General features: G+C 37.9%; 1 protein-coding gene across 4 annotated transcripts in view; it reads left to right on the top strand.

Annotated features, from left to right (window-relative positions):
* Positions 1–23,821, top strand: part of EPHA6 (EPH receptor A6) — a 1,019,792-nt gene that overhangs the window by 978,618 nt on the left and 17,353 nt on the right. For all 4 annotated transcript variants that reach the window (XM_027554351.1, XM_027554393.1, XM_027554360.1 and 1 more), the window contains 2 exons: positions 6,960–7,109; positions 22,755–22,948. In XM_027554351.1, coding sequence (XP_027410152.1) covers positions 6,960–7,109; positions 22,755–22,948 — 344 coding nt within the window. The remainder of the gene's footprint in view (positions 1–6,959; positions 7,110–22,754; positions 22,949–23,821) is intronic.

Below are 23,821 nucleotides of genomic sequence, written 5' to 3' on the forward strand. Positions count from 1 at the left end.
GAGGAAATAAGAAAAGGAAAGTCTGCAGGCAAATTGGTGTCTATTCAAGCCATTTGCTTTTAAGATAACCATCAAATCCAGTGAATGAGAAATGAGAGATTTTTATTGTGTTCTTCTTTCTCAATGGAATTTTTCCATTTGGTTTTAGTATTAAGCCTCTATAACATTATGTTACTATATTTCAATTGATTGTTCTCTCTGCTGAAGATTAGAGGATTAGGTTTTAAAACTCAGATGTGAGTTAAATACAGCTATAATTTCAGTGCAACTCCATGAGGGGTATAGAGTGTACAGATACACAGGGCTCCGGGTGCCACCTTTAGCACTTTTTCCTGCTACAGTCTCTCTACCTAATTACAAATCAAGCTCTGGATATGACTTGAAAAACAGAAAAAAAAAGGTTTGCCAACAAACTTTTCAGTAGTGATATCCAGTTTGTTTACTTCCTGTTTCTCCTTTGTTCTCTAGTGATTAAGTTTGCTGCAAAAGAGAGGTATTAGTAAATTAGAAGGCTTTTGAGCCTTTTCAGTCATTTTGATTAGCATCTTTGGTAACTTCTTTTTTTCTCATAAACATATGGCAAAGCAACATGCACTGTTCCAATAATTATGATTTCAAGTCTAAGGTAGTATTTGTTTATTCTTGAAACCTGAAACAAACATCTGGTGCTTAATGCTTTGAGAAAAAAAGCACCTTAGTGCATTATCTCTGTCTATGATTCAAGACCATGAGCAAAAATATTATAAGTAGATGAGATTAAGCCACAGGAGTTTGTTGGGCCATTCAGTTTTTTTTTTTTTTTTCCATTCAATTTTTTTTTTTAAGTTTTTAAGAACTAAACTTCATTTCCTCTAAAGTAGGAAAGGCAGTAGAGATGGTGCAATAATCTTAAGGACCTCTTCCTTTCTGCTTCATCTTGTACTTTATAGAAAGAGTATATCTAGTGTAGGTCCTCTCATTAGAAAAAGAAAGATTTGAATGTTTTCTTATCACCATCCCGTATATGCTCAGAATTATTGACAAACAGACAGTGCAGTTTGTGTATACGCTCAGGTTCATGTTACCATGCATTTTTTTGTTAACGAGAATGGTATCTCCTACATTAAAAATTCTTTACCAATTCTTTTTAATACATCTTATTTTAAGGTTTATGCTAGCTCACCCTTTCTATTGCAGTATGACACCTGGAATAAAACTTGAAATGAAGATGTACTGTCCTCTGCATTGTTGCTCATCTTAGGGGGAAAATTGGTTATTTTAAATATTTTAGTATATTAGTATAATTTTTCAGTGTATTTGTCTGTTAAGGCTACCATAGCAAATACCACAGACTTGGCAGCTCAAATAATAGAAATTAATTTTTCATAGTTGTGTTGGTTGGACATCCAAATTCAAGGTATTGGCAGTTTTGGCTTCTCCTGAGACCTCTCTCCTTGGCTTGCAGGGGGTCAACTTCTTGCTGTGTCCTCATATGGCCTATCTCCTGTGCCTGCACACCACTGCCGTATCTTCCTCTTGTAATAAGGACACCAGTCATGTTGGATTAGGGCCCACCTTCCTGATCTCATTTGCATTTATTACCTCTTCAGAGGCCCTAGTTCCAGATTACAGTCACATTGAGGGTTAGAGTTTCCACATATGAATTCTGGAGGAACACAATTCAGTCCGTAAATGTGTAGAAATGCTTATTAATCAAATATTCTGTAATATCTTCCCCTTGAGGAAAAAAATAAAATCTTAGGAAGGAAAGTGCTAAAATTATCATTTATATGTGTTATCAAGTTATAGGAAGTATAAATTTATATGTGACTCCTTTATATGAGATGTCATTTATAAGTGAAAGCACATAAAATAACCCTTAACTCCATTTTTCAGCCTGTCTCAATAGAACTCACAAAGATTTAGTGAAGAAACAACCCAGCAGACTAGCAAGTCACACTTCCACATACTATTTGCCAGGAGAGACCAAGGAATAACCAGAATCAGAAATTCTAGGTGAGGCTGCTGCTCATGCCTCTGTTCTGAGGTCAGATCTACAGATTGTTAACTTATTCTCTGGGAAGTGTGGATTCTATATTTGAAAGCAACCTGAGCCTGACTTAAGTGGCTTCAAAAAGCACAGCCACAAGCCTGAGGAGCTTCAGCCACAGCACAATAAAACAAAGGCTGTTGCAGTGTTAGTACATGAATACAAGTTGAGTAAGCTTGTCCCTTCCTAAGGTGTAGACCACCTAGTTTTTTCAGAACACCGTGTTCTGTCAGATCATTTACAATGTTCCCATTTCTTAATTTTTTTAATTCCCTTTGGTTAAGGGTTGTCACATGTAGTGAATAAACGGTGGCTCAGAAGGCAAAGAATATGTCTGCAATGCAGGAAACCTGGGTTCCATCCCTGGGTAAGAAAGATCTCTTGGAGAAAGGAATGGCTACCCACTCCAGTATTCTTGTTTGGAGAATCTCCATGAATAGAGGAAGCCTGGCAGGCTACAGTCCATGGGGTCACAAAGAGTTAGACACAACTGAGCAACTAACACTAACAAAAATATAAGATGCCCAGTTAAATTTGAATTGCAGGTAAACAATGAATATGTGCATGCATGCTCAGTCACTTCAGTCATGTCCAGCTCTTTGTGATCCTATGGACTGTAGCCCGCCAGGCTCCTCTGTCCATGGAATTCTCCAGGCAAGAATACTGGAGTAGGTTACCATGTCCTCTTCCAGCTTCCTAGGAAGCCAGCCCAGGGATCAAACCAGCATCTCCTGTGGTTCCTGCATTGCAGGCGGATTCTTTACTGCTGAGCCACCAGGGAAGCCCAAACAATGGATATATTTTTAGTATAAATATGTCTCATCTGATATTTGGGACATACTTGTACCAAAAAAAAAATTCCTTCATGGGACACACTAATATTAAACAAAAGTATTTGTTATCTGAAATTCAAGTTTAACTGTGGGTCCTCTATTTTATCTGGCAACTCTACTTAACAAGAATGAATCCTCCTCTTGCATCTCCCTTCCTGGACTCACCACCCTCTTAAACTTCTATCACCAACTTTGTATATTTAATTTCCTGCTCTTAATTTGGCACTGCCCCCAAGGGTGAAAACCCCATTTCAGGCTCCCTTGCATTATACTAATGTGATATATGGTTATAGATTGTTGTTGTTTCATTGTTGTCCAATTCATCTGAGACCCTATGGGCTACAGTCCATGGGGTCATAAAGAGTCGGACACAACTTAGCGACTAAGCACAGCACAGCATGGACTGTACCAGGCTCTGTCCATGGGATTCTCCAGGCAAGAATACTGGAGCAGGTTGCCATTTCCATCTCCATGGGATCTTCTTGACCCAAGGATGAAACTCAGGTCTCCTACATTGGCACTCAGAGTTAAAACATTAAAGTTGGCTTGATCCACCTTTTCCCCCATGCTGAAATATTTACATCTTTATATCAATGCCCCATAATACTACTTTGATCACATTAGCTAATATTGTGTGCTTAATAACATGGGAGAAGGCAATGGCACCCCACTCCAGTACTCTTGCCTGGAAAATCCCATGGACCGAGGAGCTGGGTGGGCTGCAGTCCATGGGGTCACAAAGAGTCAGACACGACTGAGCGACTTCACTTTCACTTTTCACTTTCATGCATTGGAGAAGGAAATGGCAACCCACTCCAGTGTTCTTGCCTGAAGAATCCCAGGGATGGGGAGCCTGGTGGGCTGCCGTCCATGGGGTCGCACAGAGTCGGACACGATTGAAGCAACTTAGCAGCAGCAATAACATGGGAAAGAATCTCTAAGCCTCTAAATTTCTAAACCCTGGGCTCAGTCAACTCACCTGTAAAATAAAGGGACCGAATCAAGGTATTTTCCCCCAAGGCACCTTTAAACAGTTCCTTGCCACAGGTCTTTAAAATGCGGATTCTGTTAATGTTCTCATTTGCCTTGTGAAACCTAATTATTACTATTTTGAGTGAACCTCTCTTCCCTTCAAGTAAGTAGTGTTTCAGTCAGTTAAGTCACTCAGTCATGTCCAACTCTTGGCAATGCCATGGACTGCAGTACACCAGGCCTCCTTGTCCATCACCAACTCCCAGCGCTTATTCAAACTCATGTCCATTGAGTCGGTGATGCCATCCAACCATCTCATCCTCTGTTGTCCCCTTCTCCTCCCGCTTTCAATCTTTCCCAGCATCAGGGTCTTTTCCAATGAGTCAGTTCTTCACATCAGGTGGCCAAAGTACTGGAGCTTCGTATCTTCAGCATCAGTTTTTCCAAGGACTATTAAGGACTGATTTCCTTTAGGATGGACTGGTTGGATCTCCTTGCAGTCCAAGGGACTCTCAAGAGTCTTCTCCAACACCACAGTTGAAAAGCATCAATTCTTCAGTGCTCAGCTTTCTTTTTGGTCCAACTCTCACATCCATACATAACTACTGGAAAAACCATAGCCTTGACTAGATGGACCTTTGTTGGCAAAGTAATTCTCTGCTTTTTAATATGCTCTCTAGATTGGTCATAGGTTTTCTTCCAAGCAGCAAGCATGTTTTAATTTCATGGCTGTGGTCACCATCTACAGTGATTTTGGAGCCCCCAAAAATAAAGTCTGTCACTGTTTCCATTGTTTCCCCATCTATTTGCCATGAAGTGATGGGACTGGATGCCATGATCTTAGTTTTCTGAATGTTGAGTTTTAAGCCAACTTTTTCACTCTCGTCTTTCACTTTCATCAAGAGGCTTTTTAGTTCTTCTCCACTTTCTGCCATAAGGGTGGTGTCATCTGCATATCCGAGGTTATTGATATTTCTTCTGGCAATCGATTCTAGCTTATGCTTTATCCAGCCCAGCATTTCACATGATGTGCTCTGCATGTAAGTTGAATAAGCAGAGTGACAATATACAGCCTTGACGTAATTCTTTCCCTATCTGGAACCAGTCTGTTATTCCATGTACAGATCTAACTGTTGCTTCTTGACCTGCATACAGATTTCTCAGGAGGTAGATAAGGTAGTCTGATATTCCCATGTCTTTCAGAATTTTCCACAGTTTGTTGTGATCCACACAGTCAAAAGCTTTGACATAGTCAATAAAGCAGAAATAGATGTTTTTCTGGAACTCTCTTGCTATTTCGATGATCCAACAGATGTTGACAGTTTGATCTCTGGTTCTTCTGCCTTTTCTAAATCCAACTTAAACAACTGGAAGTTCATGGTTCACGTGTTGTTGAAGCCTGGCTTGGAGAATTTTAAGCATTACTTTGCTAGCATGTGAGATGAGTGCAATTGTGCAGTAGTTTGAGCATTCTTTGGCATTGCCTTTCTTTGGGATTTTAATGAAAACTGACCTTTTCCAGTCCTGTGGCCACTGCTGAGTTTTCCAAATTTGCTGACATATTGAGTGCAGTACTTTCACAGCATCATCTTCCAGGATTTGAAATAACTCAACTGGAATTCCATCACCTCCACTAGCTTTGTTCCTTGTGGTGCTTCCTAAGGCCCACCTGACTTTGCATTCCAGTATGTCTGGCTGTAGGTGAGTGATCACACCATCATGATTATCTGGGTCCTTAAGATCTTTTTTATGTAGTTCTTCTGTGTATTGTTGGCACCTCTTAATATCTTCTGCTTCTGTTAGGTTCATACCATTTCTGTCCTTTATTGTGCCCATCTTTGCATGAAACGTTCCCTTGGCATCTCTAATTTTCTTGAAAAGATCCCTAGTCTTTCCCATTCTATTTTTTTCCTCTGTTTCTTTGCACTGATCACGGAGGAAGGCTTTCTTATCTCTCCTTGCTAAGTAGTGTTTAGATTACTTAAATAAGTAGTGTTGCGATTACTCCATTAAGGTCTTCCTCTTTAAAGTTGCTCGCCCTAAATTTCTCAAGAGCCAGAGAATCCACCTTTTATTTCCCTCCAGCCCACTCACCCTAATACCAGACTTTGAGCACACCAGGTGACCAGATGATGTGATCATGAAAGTGCTGATAATGATGAAACAATTCTGTCAGGGCGGGTTTTCTATCATTCCTTTCTTGGGAATTGAAGTCCTCTCCACCGAGTCGGAGACCGCCGTCTGGGAGCCGCTCCTTGTTCTCTTCCGCCATCTAGTGGCACCAGGCTTGCTCTCCTCGCTCAACTTGCTGTTGAGAGCTGCAAAGATTTCAAAGATTGTAAATCAAACGGATGAATTGTTTTATTCTTGTCATTACAGTAAAAAGGGCTTATAGCGTGTTTTGAAAGATAAAAGTGTAATGTATTGATAAAAAAATAAGTATAACACAATAGAAGACTTTAATACCTGCACAGTATAGATTAAATTCATGTAATTTAATCTCTTTAATATGTTCCAATGTTAACTTAAAGACAAAGTACAAAATATAAACTAAGCTAAGGAGTTCTAAGGAAAGATTATCTTTCTCACGGGCTTCTGTATAATGTTCATGGATTTTTAAATTTCAAATAAAAGTGATCGAAGCAGGTTAAAAAAATGAAAGGAAAAGGAAATAAAGTTCTGATAGACATTAAATTGTTTAGAGAGAGAAATCTCAGCTCTTTATTTAACCATTTGACTTCAATTAAGTTAGAACTTATTATCATTATTATTTATACATGCAATACAATGTTTAATGAATGTTGAATTCAGTTTTAATGTTCTTTAATGTAGAACTTTCTTCAGATGGCATGATAGTGAATTTAATTGTGTGATTCAGAAAAGTGAAAATAAATTTCTCTAATGAATGAAATAAAATATTTCTGAAGTGTGACTTATATCCCAATTAAACCTTTTATTTCTGACATTTTAACATTATTCTGGTTTTAGTTTTCTTTTTATTTAAAATGCCAATGCTATCATGCAGTGTTTAGGTTTTTCTAATAAAAATGTATTTAATTGCAGTGCCACTTCAACCTTTAATACACTTGTGACCCAGCTGTAAAAATCTCCAATTTGTTTTCCAGGGTGGGAAAATTCCCATAAGGTGGACAGCCCCAGAAGCTATCGCCTACAGAAAATTCTCCTCAGCAAGTGATGCATGGAGCTATGGCATTGTCATGTGGGAGGTCATGTCCTATGGAGAGAGACCTTATTGGGAAATGTCTAACCAAGATGTAAGTGCCATCTGTAGTTAACTGCCACTTTGTGAGTACAGACACATTATCAATGATGAAGAAACACCATTTGTCCTCACTCAGATTAGCCCTTATCTTCCTGAGAGTTGTCCAGGGTTTGTGGCTGAAGTTGACTAGCCTTTCACTCTGAGCTGTGTTTGATGTGGTAAGGGCCGGCTGATGGGCTTTGTCATGTAAGTACCTATCCATGTCTTACATCTAATACTGAACACACATGTGGTTCTAAGGAAGCCTGACTGTGCTATGCAACAGCCTTGCCCTACAAGTATCAAAAAACAAAGAATAATGTTTACCTTTCATTTCTTCCTTAGGGCAATTTAATGTAGCACTGTGAAGAGCAAATTAATTTAGGAGAAAATTTAGCAGAAAAATATTAAATGCTTTCAGGCAATGTGTTATCAATACATCATCTAATACTATGGTTCTTTGAAGATACATGACCCTTTTTGCAATCTATTTTACCTGTAAAAGTTACCTTGCTGCTGCTACTGCTGCTAAGTCACGTCAGTCATGTCCAACTCTGTGCGACCCCATAGATGGCAGCCCACCAGGCTCCCCATCCCTGGGATTCTTCAGGCAAGAACACTGGAGTGGGTTGCCATTTCCTTCTCCAATGCATGAAAGTGAAAAGTGAAAGTGAAGTCGCTCGGTCGTGTCCGACTCCTAGCGACCCCATGGACTGCAGCCCACCAGGCTCCTCCATCCGTGGGATTTTCCAGGCAAGAGTACTGGAGTGGGGTGCCATTGCTTTCTCCACAAGTTGCCTTGGTGGCTAATAATATTATAGAAGAGGGTAGTTCGCACACATTTGACCTCTATGGACTGTTGGACGTGGTAGAGACAGTAGTCAAAATATGCTAGAATCCTGACAATGCAAGTGAATGTGCTGTCAGATCTGCAGATACATTTTCATACCCCATTACCTCAGCCCAGAATCCAGACGCTGTCCACTCACCTGCCTTCTTCGAAGTATCTAACAGTTTCTGAGACAGTGGTAATGGGAAGTCAACTCTGATGGGATTCTGAATGTTCTCAGATGGAAACAAAGACTGTGTGGGTATGGATTTTTTAGAAAATCCATAGACATAGTCAACTCTTGTCACATCTCTTCTGTTTTTTCCATTCAACTGCTTGAGCCTCACCTCTACACCTCATACTCATTATCCCATCCCAACCTCAAGTGGTCCAAATATCTTAAAGGTTTGTTCAGTGACAGAGAAAGGTTAATCTTTTTAAATGCTGGACACCAATAAGACTGGGTTTTGGTTAGCTCACCATGACTTTTATTTCTCCCTGACTTGAAGTGTTAATTCCAAAGCCGAGTGCCTGCTCTTGTGCCTACTGACTCTGGAGAATGCCAGGTCCAGAACCTACATGTAGCAGGTTCAAGATCATCAAACGCTGTGCAACCATGCTCCTTAAAGCCCTTCATAAAAACACAAAGCCAGGTGGCTTAGTCCTGCAGAGCATTTTCCCTTAAGTACAGAGTGTGGCATGACCAGCAAACTTTGATACACTCCCAATATTTAAACTTTTTTAGATCCAGGCCATTTACTGTCCCTAAAGGAATTTTATTTGAAGGACCTTGTTGCTCTTTCCTGCCTCTGGGCCTTGTTTGGAGCAACTTGTGTCCATCTCTGCTTCTTAAAATTGAATCTCAAGAGCAGAAATTCATCCCTTCACTCCCAGGAAGAACTCATCTTTTTTTAACCAGCTATCCAAGGTAACAGACACCCTGGATTTAGTCACCATAGTTCCTACTCTACTCTTAACCCAAGATAAGGCTTGCCTGCTTGTCCTACTATGACATGACTGCTGCTGCTGCTAAGTCACTTCATTTGTGTCCGACTCTGTAAAATACAACCCCATAGATGGCAGCCCACCAGGCTCCGCCATCCCTGGGATTCTCCAGGCAAGAACACTGGAGTGGTTTGCCATTTCCTTCTCCAATGCATGAAAGTGAAAAGTGAAAGTGAAGTATAGGCCATTCAAGCAAATCTCTAAAATAAAAAGTCCTCCTCCAGATGAATGAAAATCCTCACTGCACAGAAGAGCCCTCAGTTCAAGTACCTTCCTTAACTGGTGTTCCATATAGTCCTTATCTTAATCAGTTCTCTGTCAGACCTAAAATAAAAAATTACCTATCTCAGAGGACTCCAAACTTTACTAATAATATACCCTTGCTGGTAAAAATTTCTTGAGCATTCACAACTGACATATGTGTATTTATCTGCACATTATATACAAGTCCTACTGTACTAATACATTCATTTTTTGTTTAAAAAGTAATTTGTTGAGTATCTTCTCAGGAAGTAGAGATACAAAGGAAAACAAACTGGATGGACCTTTTATGAAACTGAGGTTTAGGGAGGTGACATGATTTCCCTAGAATCACATAGTAAGTGCTTTGACAGTGATACTAAAAAAAACAATTCTAATAACCTTCTAGAAGTCATGGGCAAGGAGGAGGAAAGAGGAAATAACTGCCTCTTTCATGGTGGTTTAGTTTATGTCCGTAGGCCAGTGATTTCTTGCCCTCATTGAGTTTATATTCTAGCAAGAGGGAAACAGACTTTACACAAAGTAAATCAGTAAAATATGTAATATGTAACATGATCATTAGTGTGTGGGGAGAGAAAAGTGAGAAAGGATAAGAAATGTTAGGAATTTGATTTTAAATATATAAATACATTACCAAATACAGTTGTAAAAGTCATTTCATTTTGATCATAGAAGTCAGAGTCATTCTTATTAGACATGCATAAATAGTCTTTCTTACAGTAAGACGGGGCTTCCCAGGTTGCACAGTGGTAAAAATTATGCCTGCCAATATGAGGGATGCAAGAGACTTGAGTTCAATCCCTGGGTCAGAAAGATTTTCTGGAAAAGGAAATGACAACCCACTCCATTATTCTTGCCTAGAAAATTCCATGGACAGAGCAGCCTGGTGGGCTTCAGACCATGATGTCGCAAAAAGTTGAATGCGACTGAGCTCATGCATGTGTGCGTGCACGCGCGCACACACACACACACACACACACACTCTTGTATAAGACAGATAAACATAAAGAGAAGTTCTATTATTTTTTTATGTCTCCTGGATTATCATTTTACCACATGGGGTACTTTGTACCACCAGTTTGGCAACCACAGCCACCATTAGGTAGACTATAATTCAGCCATGAAAAGTGCCTCAGTTTCATGACCAACAAATATAATAAAAGGATGAGGTTAAATGATATTTAATATCCTTTTAACAGTAACATGCTATGTCTTTATAATCTCTGAAGAAATAATTATCATATTTGTCTCAGCAAAGAAATAGTTCACATCATTCTTTTCTTCAGTTTAGGAATTTCTGTGAGGGTACAAGAATCCGATAGAACCTCCACAGAACAGAGCGTGTACAAGTGTAGATCCAGATGACAAGACAAATTTTCTAGGAGAGCAACTTCTGAGAGAAAAGGCCCAAAGGCGTAATTTCCATCACAGACCCCCTTGTAAACGGTCCTTAGTTGCTGCCTAGAGCAGTCCAAAATCTGGTGTCAGTTCCTCCCTTCCTGGATCATGTCCAACAGTTTACCCAGTCATTCTGGCCATGTGTGTTGATGATCTGTGTCCAGGATGAGCATTTAGAGAGCCATTCTGTCTGTTAAACCTCATATGGCCATAAAGACCATTTCTGGAATCAGAAGAAGTTGCTGCAGCCAGGAATAGACTCCTGACATTAAGCCCATCTTCATTCATTCTGTGTTGTCAGTGTCCACAGTGCAAGGCTGAAGGCTCCCTCCACCCAGTGCTTTGTTGTTTTTCAAGGACTAGATAAGAGCTAAGCTAGTTCTTTTCATGGCCTTTGAGTGGCTACCAAAGAATATGTAAGCAAGAATTGGAAACAAGGAGGAGAACAGAAATTTCTGAGGGGAGGGAAAAATGCCAAACCCTTGAGGTCCTCAGATCAATATAAGAGAGGAAAGTACTAAGAGCTAAAATCTTTTATGTATTTTGTGAATATATTTCCTGCTGCAGTGAAGAGAGTTGAAATTCTGTTTAGCTTAACATATTGGAAGTCAGTGTATCTGTGACAGATCCTGTAACCAGAATTTCTGTTTGAAAGCAGAAATAGCTTAATCAAAACTTTCTGAGCTGCTCTCTCCAAATACTGGTTATTTCCTATTTGTCCTGAATTTCTCATGTTTGGTCAAAGTTCAGTCTTGTATTTGACTTTCTGTAACCACGGTGTGTTTTAAATAAGAAAAGTCATTTTTAGACAATAAAAGTTCAACTATTTTCTGTTTGAATATTTTATACTTTTATTACATTTTGTGGAGTTTAATTTAAGGGCTTAGCTAAATATGGAATGTTAACATGGTTTAGGATTTTAAATGAGTTTAGGAAATTTCAGGTAGTTTTTATGAGGTAGTCCCTTCATTCTGCAGACTGTGGCATATTTTATTGCAATGAACAATTCTGAGTTTGCATAGTCTATTTTAGTGAATAATATAATGAGTTTCCCAAAGGTCAGTAGTAATGTACATTAAGGAATATACATAAGGAAATGAGAAAAAGCAGTGCAGAAGACTAATCCATGTATGGCCTACCAAGCATAACAGTAGATGCCATCTGCTTAGCCATTCAGCAGTTACTGACTAAACTCATGCCAGTCACTGGGCATGTGGGTAGTTCTGGAGAACTTGAAAATCCAGCCCTCACTCTCAAGAAGCCCTCTGTGTAGGTGAGAAGATGAAGTTCTGGCATTTCTAAGTCATGCTCCTGCCCCAAGTAGAATGTATACTCCTCAAGGATAGACTCAGGCCTTCTTTTTTTTTTTTTTAATATAAACAACATTGTGTGAATGCAACATAGTTATTTTTTAACATATGCCCAAAAAAGCATGCATGCCCTATTATTTAAGGTATTTTTGATTATATAAGCTTTCCCAGTGGTTCCACAGGTAAAGAATCTGCCTGCAAAGCAGGAGACATAGGAGACATCGGTTTGATTCCTCAGTCAGGAAGATTCCCCTGGAGAACAAAATGGCAACCCACCACAGTATTCTTGCCTGAAAAGTCCCTTGGACAGAGAAACTCGAGGGCTGCAGTCCAAAGGGTCACAAAGAGTTGGACACTACTGAGCAACTAAGCACAAGCAATTATAAAAAGCACCTGATACATAGAAGGTATTTAATTAATTGGTGGTAATAATCATAGCTTGCAATTTCTGAATTTACTGTGAGTCAATTATTTTAGATTATTGACTCATTTAATCTTCAAAATAATTCTCTAAGGTTGATACTATTTTTATTCCCATTTATAGATAAAAGGCTTTCTAGAAAATTTAAGCAACTTGCCCAAGGTTGTATGTTAAGTCACTTCAGTTGTGCCTGACTCTTTGAGACCCTGTGGATTGTAGCCCACCAGTCTCCTCTGTCCATGAGATTCTCCAGGCAAAAATACCAGAGTAGGTTGCCGTGCCCTCCTCCAGGGGATTTTCCTGACCCAGGGATCGAACCTACTTCTCTTACGTCTCTTGCATTGGCAGGTGGGTTTTTTACCACTAGTGCCACCAGAGAAGCCCCAACCCCTGATAGAACTGAAGTTGGAGACCCCTGTTTTCCCCAAAGTGTGTGCTTTTACCCCTGAGCTATACTGTAGAAGTCTTAATTTTCAAAGGAGTCTCTATACCACACAAGCTCTATGAAATGAGATCAAAGCATCTTTAATTATGTATGCCTCTGTGTCACAGTAGAAGTGTTTCTATTATTTCCTATCAGCAAGAATGTGGATTGACTCACTGTTGTTTGAAAGTATAAATCTTTTCAGCAGTACTTTTTGTCTTGATGTTAAAAATTTATAAAATGTACTGTATTATATTTCTTAAAAATGTTTAAGGCAGTAGCTTAAAATAAAATTCTAATGGTCCACATATTTAGCCTATTACCAAAAACATGCCACAGGCACACTGAAGGCACAAATTTCCTCACTATTTTCTAAGATTTTTAACTTTTTTTTAATGTATCACAGTATAATGTTTTATGTTATTTTCATCCGAGTTCAAGATAACTGTTGTTTACTACATAATAGGAGTACATTGTAATGCTAGGAGCTATACTGGCTCCAAAGATGACACCAGGGGTATTGCAGTTCTTCCAACACTTATATTATGGAATATGCTTAGCTAAAGAAAATGCAAGCAAAACATGAACAGCAGGCAACATTAAGTAACCAAATCCCCACAGAGCTAATATGTCGGGGAAAAACTTGCACCACGTAAATGAGGGGCGACTTTGCTCAAACAAATGATCTGAATGCAAGACTAGAGACTTGGGTTTTGTCTGTTTTGTTTTTCCCTAGCATGTTTTTTTTGTTTGTTTGTTTGTTTTTTTAAGAAAGAAAAAATTCGCCTGGAAGCAGTTTGAAGCCCAAATGCCTCCTGGGTATGGTATCATTTAGGCATATGCTACTAAGCCTGTTCAATTTCCCAAAAAGAGAACCGCTATCAGAGAACATCTCGTTTGAGGTTTACTAGGAAACATAATGCTGCCTCAGTGTTTTTGTATTTTTTCTTCTCCTTACTTTTCAAAAGGTTTTATATAATAGTGAGTTTTGCTTTAGATTGCTTTCTGAAGCTTACCTGAAGAAAAACAATACAATTCAACTTTAGGATTTTAATAGATGATGTGGTTGGAAATAACCTTTGACCTTATCTGAATTGGTTCCTCTTTTCAAAAGTTGAGAAGGAAGAAAATTACCTTTTTACCATATTTCTTGTTTGTCTTCATAATTCTAAAACCTTTCTCAATTATAGGTCAGTATTTTAGCCAAGAATGGTGGATATATAGAATCCACTTACCTTCAAATGCAGTATGATTTTGTGATTCAGAGAGTCCAATCATTTTCAATTTTTGTTTCTGATTAGATTTTCGAAACTCTGCTTTATTATGTAATGGTCCTTGTGTAATGATCTGTATAAGATACAGTAAACTGCTAAAGGCCCATTCCCATTATTTCAAGCTTCCATATTACAGAGGGAATTTTTGTACTTATTTGAATATGTTTCTACCAAAGCAATTTTCAAAATGACCTTTTTCTCATTTTTTTAAATAATTCCTCATATTGGTACATAGGCAGGAGCAACATTTTAATTAAATATACACTAATTACACTAGCATAACGCATGTCTGATACAGAAAGAAGAGTAATAGGGGATATTGTGAGATTCAATCTGTCACCATTGCAAATAATTCAAATAATAAAGTTCCAAGTAGAGGAAACCAATAACCAGTATGCTACTACCACAGTGTAATTTTCAAGGGAATTCTTTTTTTTTTGCTGAAAGTATATACATACCAGAAACATTTTCATAAAAAAATTAACTATACCTTCCATTTCTGTTTGGAAGAAATTTACAATCTTTTGCTCTTCTGATTTTTTATAATTCTTTGTTCTCTTTTAAAGCATATTTATAAAGAGGGCATCTTAAAATACTCTTTTACTGTGTACTCATAAACTATGTTTCCAAAGATTTTAGGTATTTTTGCATGCGTGTGTGTTTGGTCATGTCCAGATCTTTGCGAATCCGTGAACTGTAGCCCTCCAGGCTCCTCTGTCCATGGGATTTCCCAGGCCAGAATACTGGAGTGGGCTGCCATTTCCCTGTTCAGGTTGGGTATTTTTTATGGGCCCTTAAAGTTGCCTGTTATCTTTCTAAAATTGAAATGGTGCACCAGTGAAGAAATGTTTGTTTTGAGTTGTTTTTTTTTTTTTTTTTCCCCCAGAGAGGACTTGGAAATATGGGCCTGAGTTTTAAGAATGTTGTCTTCTCATTTCAAAAATGTTGATTTGGAATATGTCTTTACATTGTTTTTATATTTCAAAAAATATACTTTGTTGGTGGGAACCTTCCTAGTAAAGAATATCTTGGCCTGCCAAATCTTCCTAATCTTAGTTTACAATGATATACTTTGGCCCATCTGGATTTTTGTCTCCCTACACTTGGAGCTCTGTGGGAAACAGTCCTTTCAAGGTATGCCAAGTCTAGATTTGGCAGTCAAAGAACTTTGAAATCAAGAGATGTTACCAGAGATCCTGTAGATTAAGCCTTCAGTTTCACTGACCCTAGAAATATAGCTTTTTGAGCTGAAAGGCACTGTCACAAGCACTGAATCCAGGCTCTTTTTTTTTTCTTTTTTTTTCTCTCTCTCTCTTAATGAGGAGACAGAGAATTGCCCAAGCACAGAGCTTGTTAGTGACATTTCAGACTCCAGGGCAGTTCATGTGACTCCTTCACTAATGCTCATTCCACTACTTACACACTGAAGCATAGTTGCATAGAAAGTTTTAATTATCTCAGTCTCAAGAAGTATGACTTTCAACTGTTAGGGCGGAAGATTTTCCAAACCATAAAACATATCATCAGCAACCTTTTAATCTATAAGAGGGCTACACTTTCTATAGTCCCCCATTTTGTCCACTCATTCAGCAATCTGACCGGTGTCTTACTGAGGATGAACATTCTCCATTTTTATAGGTCCTTGACATTCTATCGAGACTTCCGTAAAATAAGATTGGAGAACTGTCTGAAGTATAGGGTTTTAAAAAATTGTTTATCTTAAAGTTAGAAAGGAAATGTTATGTTTCCATGCCCTAGTGATTTACAAATTATAAATTAGCCTCAGAAGAAGTGTTTTCTGTCTGTATCTTATTCTTTCACCACTCTTATGTGCTTAGTCTCTCAATTGTGTCCAACTCTTTGCGACCCTGTGGACTGTAGCCCACCAGGCTCCTCTGTCCATGGGATTCTCCAGGCAAGAATACTGGAGTGGGTTGTCATTTCCTCCTCCAAGGGATCTTCCCAACCCAGGGATCGAACCCACATCTCCTGTGTCTCCTGCATTGCAGGCAGATTCTTTACCTGATAAGCCATCAAGCGGCATGTTCACCACTCTATCCCCCTTTGTTTTTTTCAGTGTACACTGATTTTCATTTGAGTTTTGATTGCTTTCCACTGAATTATAATTTCTGTATGTTGAAAAATATTGACTAAGAGAGTAGGGATAAGATTTTAAATGTGATTTACTTATAACCACTTCTTTCCCTTCTTTTTTCTTTCCTTCTTTTCCCTGTGCAGTCACAACCTTTAAATTGCATATCAGAAAACTACATTGCCAGGGCTTTCAGTTTTACTGTTCTATAAATCTGAATGTCTTCATATCTATAAGTAATCATCTCACGAAAAGTAAGGATATACTGGGACTCTGCTTCACCATCCACATTCAACTTGAAATTACAAATTTTCCACAAAGTCATGATGAATATTTAGAGAGAAGACAAAAATAGAATCATTTCACATTCCATTTACTATTGTACATTTAAGGCCTTGCTAAAATTTTGAGACAGTTTGTTTTAAAAGGAAGTATGAATAACTAAATTCACTGTGCTTCTCTTTGAGAGATATTGAGCAGTGTTATAACATAAAAATGGGATTACCTGCACAGCCCAAACATTTCTTGTTCAATGGCATTGTTCAGGGATATCTCAGTGTCTTCCTATTGACTGTCTGCTCCTTGTTTGCCTCGTTTAATAAAAGGTTCACATTGTCTTCTTTGATTCAGAAACCTTCAGCGCAACTGGAAAACTCATCAGATTCAACAAGAGCAGAACAGTCTGCTACGTGCCCCAACTGAGCCTAGTGTTGATTCTAGGATGCTAAAAATTGTAGTGTCAATGATGAGAAACCAGTATGATCTATTTAGAATAACCCACCAGGTTTTAGATAATAACTTCTGACAAAATCTAATTCCTTCTACCTCTGCACAGAAGTTATCACTGCAGTCATTTTCATATTTTTTCACTTCACTTTAATTTTCTTCTTACACTTTAAAATAAGGGTATAACCTTGCATAATTCTTCTCCAAAGGATGACAGCCTACAACTATCATAAAACCATACTACTAACAAAATTCTCTCTAGTAATTATCACCCCTTCATATCCTAAAACAAATCTCATTTAGTCTTTTAGACAAAGCACTCCATATGCTGCTGGCTGCCTGTCAGTTCTTAAGTAGGGAACCAGAAATGCCTATAAAACAAAACTTCCCACAAAAGACATGTTTATGAGGATAAAGGTTAATAGACAGCTGCCATAGATCACATATATGACAAGTGAAGTTCACTCTTTGGTTTGACAAGGCATTGTTTTAGATGCCGGGAACTCATGGAAAAAAGAAATAGTTCCTGCTCTTGAATTCGGCTTGCCCAGCTCAGAGAGTGCAAGTATTTTGTGGCCAAAGCAGAGGAGAAGCAGGACCATGCCAGAGGTGAGGATTGAAAACCTGGGTCATAGTGAGCCGCTGCAGAATTCCAGATATGGAAGGAGTGTGATCACAGTTTCACATCAGCAGGATTGCTTCAGGTGCACTGCAGGAGTTATTGAGGGAATTAGAGGGGAGACAGAAAGACTAGTTAAGTGTCTGTTGCAGTGATCAAAATGAAAAATAAATCATTTGAAAAGAGGATTTGAAAATGGGCTGTATTTAAAGTATATGAACTTTAAATCAACATCTAAGTTAGTTTTGAGCACCAGGAAAGACAGAAGCTTAGAGGACCCACTGATCTCTAACTTAAATCACTGAAAAAAGAATGCTACCCTTTTCAGAGGACAGAAATGCCAAACTTAGGAACAAGGTTAGTTTTGAACAACAGCAAAAGAAAAAAAAAAATCATGTCACCTGCATGACAACTTTATGAAGTGGGATATCCCAGAGACAGTAGATGTAGAAATCTTGAGAGAAAGCCGAACCAGAGCTACAAGAATGAAAGTCATCAGCAGTGGGTGAGAGTGAGAGCATGGAGTGTGTAAATGTCTATGAGAAGCTCAAGAGTTAATTCTAGGGGATGAGTCTGGAATGCAGCACAAGACTCAGGACAGGTTTTTTTCTACCACTGTCGTGATTCAGAGGCTACCAAGGTGATAATATTGGTCCAGTCTTCAGGAAATTACTAGCTATGTGAATCTGACACAATCTGTTCATCAGTTAGAGCTTCAGATTTCTTACCTGCAAAATATGTATAACCACACTCACATAGAAGGTAAGCTATGTTAAAATACCTAGCCCAGAAATTGACATATAATAAGCTCTCAAAGTTTCATATTTTAACTTGAATCAGAAACCAGAAAGCTCATAGAAAATTTAACTCATGATCACTCCAGCCCCAAAATGGCTCCTCCTCCTTTGTTTCCTTGACCAAGCCAAAACCCTAGAAGTCAATCTTCTCTTCTCCCTCTACTTCCCTGTCTAATCTCACCTGAGTCCTACATTCCTGTCAAGTCAATCTACAGCTTGTACCCTATGGCCTCTGCTTCAACTAAGGCTATCTTGACTTCTTGCCTGGATCACTGCAAGCCTCCTTCCTGGCCTTCCCTGTCCTCCCACTCTTATAGTGCAGCCAGAGTGAGCTTCCAAAAGGCAAATCTAATGCCATCTACTTGCCAAAACCCTTCTCCCCTTTGCATAAAGTCTGTATTTATAGCATGAAAAATCATTCATGATCTCAAGAAACATAATTTTTACTTAACCTTCCAGCCTCAAATCTCACCATTCTTCTCTTTGAGGAATCTGGTCTAGTTACAGAAATCTACTTCAATTCCCTAATTAGATCACATCTCTTCTCTTAGACCCATCTAATCTCATGGACCCTGCTACCTTCTACATTCAGTTCACCTCCCCTGAGAAGTCTCCCAAAGGCTCAGATAGGTACTCTTCTGACAAATTTCCATGACTCCCTGTTCTACATGGCATGTTCCATATTCATTAGATTATATATTTGATCACCTTCATTAGATTATATGTTTCCTAAAAACAGAGATGTTTCTTACTCATTATGCTATCCCTTATACATGGTATGTTTAATAGTACATTTTAAGTGATGAATATTTATCTCTTTGGATAAATAAAAAATCCTTTAGAAATATGTTGTATCTTTTAACCATTTTTTGAATCATATTGCTCAAGTTTCTTCTCTAGCGCCTTGGTCACCTTCATTAGATTATATATTTCCTAAAGACAGAGATGTTTCTTACTCAATATGCTATCCCTTATACATGGTATGTTAATAGTACATTTTAAATGATGAATATTTATCTCTTTGGATAAATAAAAAATACATTAGAAATATGTTGTATCTTTAAACCATTTTTTGAATCATATTGCTCAAGTTTCTTCTCTAGCTCCCTTCTAATTCAAAACTTTTAGGTGTGTAGTGTTTGCCAGTTGAACTTCTCTATGTTTACTTTCCTTGTTTGTAAAGTGGGGGTAAAAATAGTACCTACCACATAATATTACTGTGAGGATTAAAAGAGTTGACACATGTAAATCATTTAGAAATAGCACCTGGAAGTAGTCAAGAGCTCTCAATAATTGTTAGTAATTATTATTGTCACTGTTGTTGTTATTAGCATTTCCTCTAAGGTGGGACCTTCATGACTGACATCTGTCATGAACCAGGGCTCAGGACAAATTTCACAAAGTCACAAGTTAAAGAACAGGGAAAACTTTAAACCTAGAGGTCAGCAAGGAGAAATGTCATGAGTCCCCAAGTCTCCCAGTATCCCCACGGAAAGGCATGGTGGGACTAGACACTTGCTTAACACATTGTAGATAAAGGTTCCAGGTGAAGGACCCCACTTTCTTGTCACTGTCTCTTCCTACAGGATACTCATGAGAACAACTTTGTCAAAAGAGAATAGACAGCTTGCTTGGCACCAAGCAATCTGGATTTGGGTGTCAACTGTTTATAGGAGTTGTCTGGAAAAGTCAGCTCTCCAGCAGCTAAGGATGTTTGGGTCATGGGAAACAGTAAACCTTAAGGACAGGAGGAAAAAGCCACCAGTCTTTATAGGAATCTGACTTTGGGTCCAATGCCTTCGTCTTAGAGAAGAACATGACCCAGTCTCGCTCATTGTCCAGCCAAACCAGAGAGAAATCAGGAGATCATTTTGAACAATAATGCTTGATGTCCCAATTTTTTACGAATATTTCTTTCTGAGGCACTTCAAATGCTGACTTGCTTCTGCTTTGACTCCCTCTTGGGTAGTTGAAACTCCAGATTTTCTAAGAGTCTGCTCCTATATCAAGACAAACCCCAAAATTTCCTCAAATAGCTTTTGTTTTGGTCAATAACATTAATTAATGCATCAGGTACCATAAATAGGGATAAATATACAAAATATAGACATGAAATTTCTGCTTTCAAGTATATTTCACCTGAGAAGAAGCAGGTGAAAAATTATAATACAGTGTAATAGATGCAATAATAGAAATGTGTACAGGACTCAGAAGCAGTCAGAAACTACTCTGTTCAGCCAGAGATTACATTTTGCAAACTATGAAGTAAATATGTTTTTGATTTATCCTTATTACAAAACTTAGGATTGGATTTGAAGTCCAGTTAGCAGATATACAACAAAAGATAAAATGGTAATCATCACTCCTAAAATTGATATAAAACAATAGGTATAAAACAGGAGAGGAAGACATTTTCATGAGAATTGAAAAGCATTCCTGCGGACTAGCCAGAGGACACGTTTGGAAGCTATAAGGAACTAAGTTCAGATTTCAGCTCTGCTGCCTATGCTGTGTGAATTTAGGCAAGTTTCCTAACTTATCTGAGTCTAAATTTCCTCATTTAAGAATAAGGATAATAATAACTACCATATTGAGTTATTTTAAGCAGTAAATGAAAAAAACATGCAAAGCATTTAGCACATGATACTTAATAAAGGCAGCTAATTTTTTTCTCAGACTATAACTTCACTTGTCATCTATTCTATGCACTTATAATTAGGTAACTCTGAAATTACATAGAGAGGTCTCTTGGGGTGGGATTTTAAAGTCTTTCTATAATGGAATTCTATCCTGTTTTTCTTAGTTACTTTTTAAAGCTATCCACAGTAGTTTTGATGCACTATAAGCATTTTTATACATATCCTGTTTTACTAAAATGTGTTGCAAAATGTGTTAAAATTCAGGCCTAGTCAGTAGCAAAAATAGAAAACAGATAAGAAAAAGCATCATATTTAATAATAGATATACAACGAACAGGAAAAAAAGCTAATATTCTGATACGTTAAAGTGTTCTGGTCACAGACACTGATGGGATTATGAAAAATTACCTATTACTAAAAAGCTAAGCTTAACAATTAAGAGGAGGTTCCTGCAGCCTATTATTGCTTCTTTTTACAGACTACTTCTAGCATAAATTATTGATATCTTAGAGTCATGTCAAATGGTGTCACATAAAAAAGAAAATGAGTTTTTTTTTAATTATAGAAAGTGAAAATGCATAGAGGGTGCTACAATAAAGAGAGCATTGATAACAATATTTACATTTGCATTTTTGTATTTTTGTTGTTGGCATGGGGAAGAGATGCGATTGCTTCTCTGTAAATATCAGGCTGTCCCTCAATTTTCCCATGTCAAAAATACAGAAGATAAACCATTACTTTTGTCTTTCCCCCAGAGATAATGTAAGAATAGTTACATGAATACTTTTGAACTCTTCATTTAAAAATAAACTACATAAATTCCAGGTCAATTTTACTGCATGATTAGGAAATTCCAGTGGATTATATATTAAAAAGATAAATAGTAAATATCTTACCTTATCTTGATGTGATTTCTTAAGTACGAAAAAAATAAAATAAAATTACTGTCATCTTGTTGTTACTCTTAACTTTGGCTTCTTAAGAGATTCCTTTCCCTAGAGCTGCATTGTCCTATATAGTAACCACTTGCCCCTGTGGCTGTTTAAAATGTGAGGTCAATTAATTAAAATTAAGTGGAAGTAAAATTCAGCTCCTCAGTCTTACTAGCCACATTTCAAAGTGCTCAACAGCCACATGACCACTTGCTATCACACTGAAGAGAGGGAGTATTTCTGTCATCATGGAAAGTTCTGTTAGACAGTGCTAGCCCAGAGGATACTCAGGCTAAATGTCCTGTTGCTCTGTGGTCTTAAACTGAACACTGATAGCATTTTGAAGATTAAATTACCTTAGAAATTCTGGAAGGACTTCATAATCATGTCAGTGTGAGACTAGGGGAAAGCCAGAAGTAAGTGAAGAGGAATTAAATGGCAAATAAAGAAGAAAGAAGGAAGGATGACTGCAAAAAGAATATGCACTGACATTATTATAAAAGAATAAAAAGTGATTCAGGAATTTAGGAAGTACAATTTTACTTATAACATTTGTCACATACGGTTTTTACTAAATGCATCCATATTAGGCTGACTTTCTGATGTCCTAATTGGGTTTTGAGACATTCCAGCTAAATCACACAAAAACTATTTCTGGACATTGTGATGAAATTTAACCTCTCATCTCTATACCACAAGTTTAAAAAACATATTTTTCCTCTCAAGAGGAGTCAGCAGATGCTATGAAGATACTTGTAATTCTTGATCACATTTTTTGTATTTATTCTTGTCTAGACTACATGCACTCACAAGTAGTTTTCATGCTTACCAATGTTTTGGTTTCCACTTCCTGTATAAAGGGAATTATAACTTAGTGTATGTATTGTTTGTCCCCAGAAGTAAGAGGATAACTGTGTATGTTTGCATTTAGGTCATCCTGTCCATTGAAGAAGGTTACAGACTACCAGCTCCCATGGGCTGTCCGGCATCTCTACACCAGCTGATGCTCCACTGCTGGCAGAAGGAGAGAAATCACAGACCAAAATTTACTGACATTGTCAGCTTCCTTGACAAACTGATCCGCAATCCCAGTGCCCTTCACACCCTGGTAGAGGACATCCTTGTGTAAGACGCATAATGTTGATTTTTTCCCTTGACAATCATGATTTCTTTCAGGCTGCAGACAAGACTAACAGGTAAAGAGGAGAAAGTTTGCCTTGATAACTGTCTTGGTTGTCTACTTTTTAGGATATTTTATGTAAGCCATATTTATCAGCTGAAAAAGCAATTTATTAACATTTTTTAAATGATTTTTTTCCACAAGAAAGCAGTTTCCCCCTTTCTGTTTCTCTATATCTAATCTTTATGAATCCCTTTTTAAATACTTTTCCCTGTGTGGGTCTATAGTATTTATAATTCCTTTCTTGATTTACTGATTTTTCCTTATAAGTAGAATGTGTGTGTGTGCGTGTGTGTGTGTGTGTGTGTGTGTGTGTGTGCAGCCTCTTTAATTTTCATGTCCATTCAGTATTCTGTCCCTCTATTTGAAATGGCAAGCAAGACAGGGGCAATTTGTGAATCAGTCAGGAGCAAGGATGCTTCCTGCTGATATGATCACATCCAGCTGTTGTTACTTTCCATTGCTAAAACCAGAAAAAGACAGATGACAAGACAAGAAAATGAAAGAGTTCATCTCCCATTTTATAAAAGTCAGTAGACTTGAGAAGATCTACTCACTTCTCTCTGAAAAGCAATTATAAGAGGGCGAGTAGAAGGGGAAAAAAAAAAAAAACACACTACCATCTATGTCTGAACGTACTACATTTAAAACACTATCAAGTTGAAAATACATTTCTGAATTTAGACCAAATTGGACTTAAACATAACCAAAGCACGTTCAAAGCTTACTTTCCTGACTCAGGAGATGGCCAATGGGCTATGCAGATGTTCAGCTTTAGGTCAGAAGTTCAAGTCAATGCCAGTTTGAGTGACAATGAG

Source organism: Bos indicus x Bos taurus, chromosome 1 (genome assembly GCF_003369695.1).
Source record: "Bos indicus x Bos taurus breed Angus x Brahman F1 hybrid chromosome 1, Bos_hybrid_MaternalHap_v2.0, whole genome shotgun sequence".
In the NCBI taxonomy this organism is placed as follows: domain Eukaryota; kingdom Metazoa; phylum Chordata; class Mammalia; order Artiodactyla; family Bovidae; genus Bos; species Bos indicus x Bos taurus.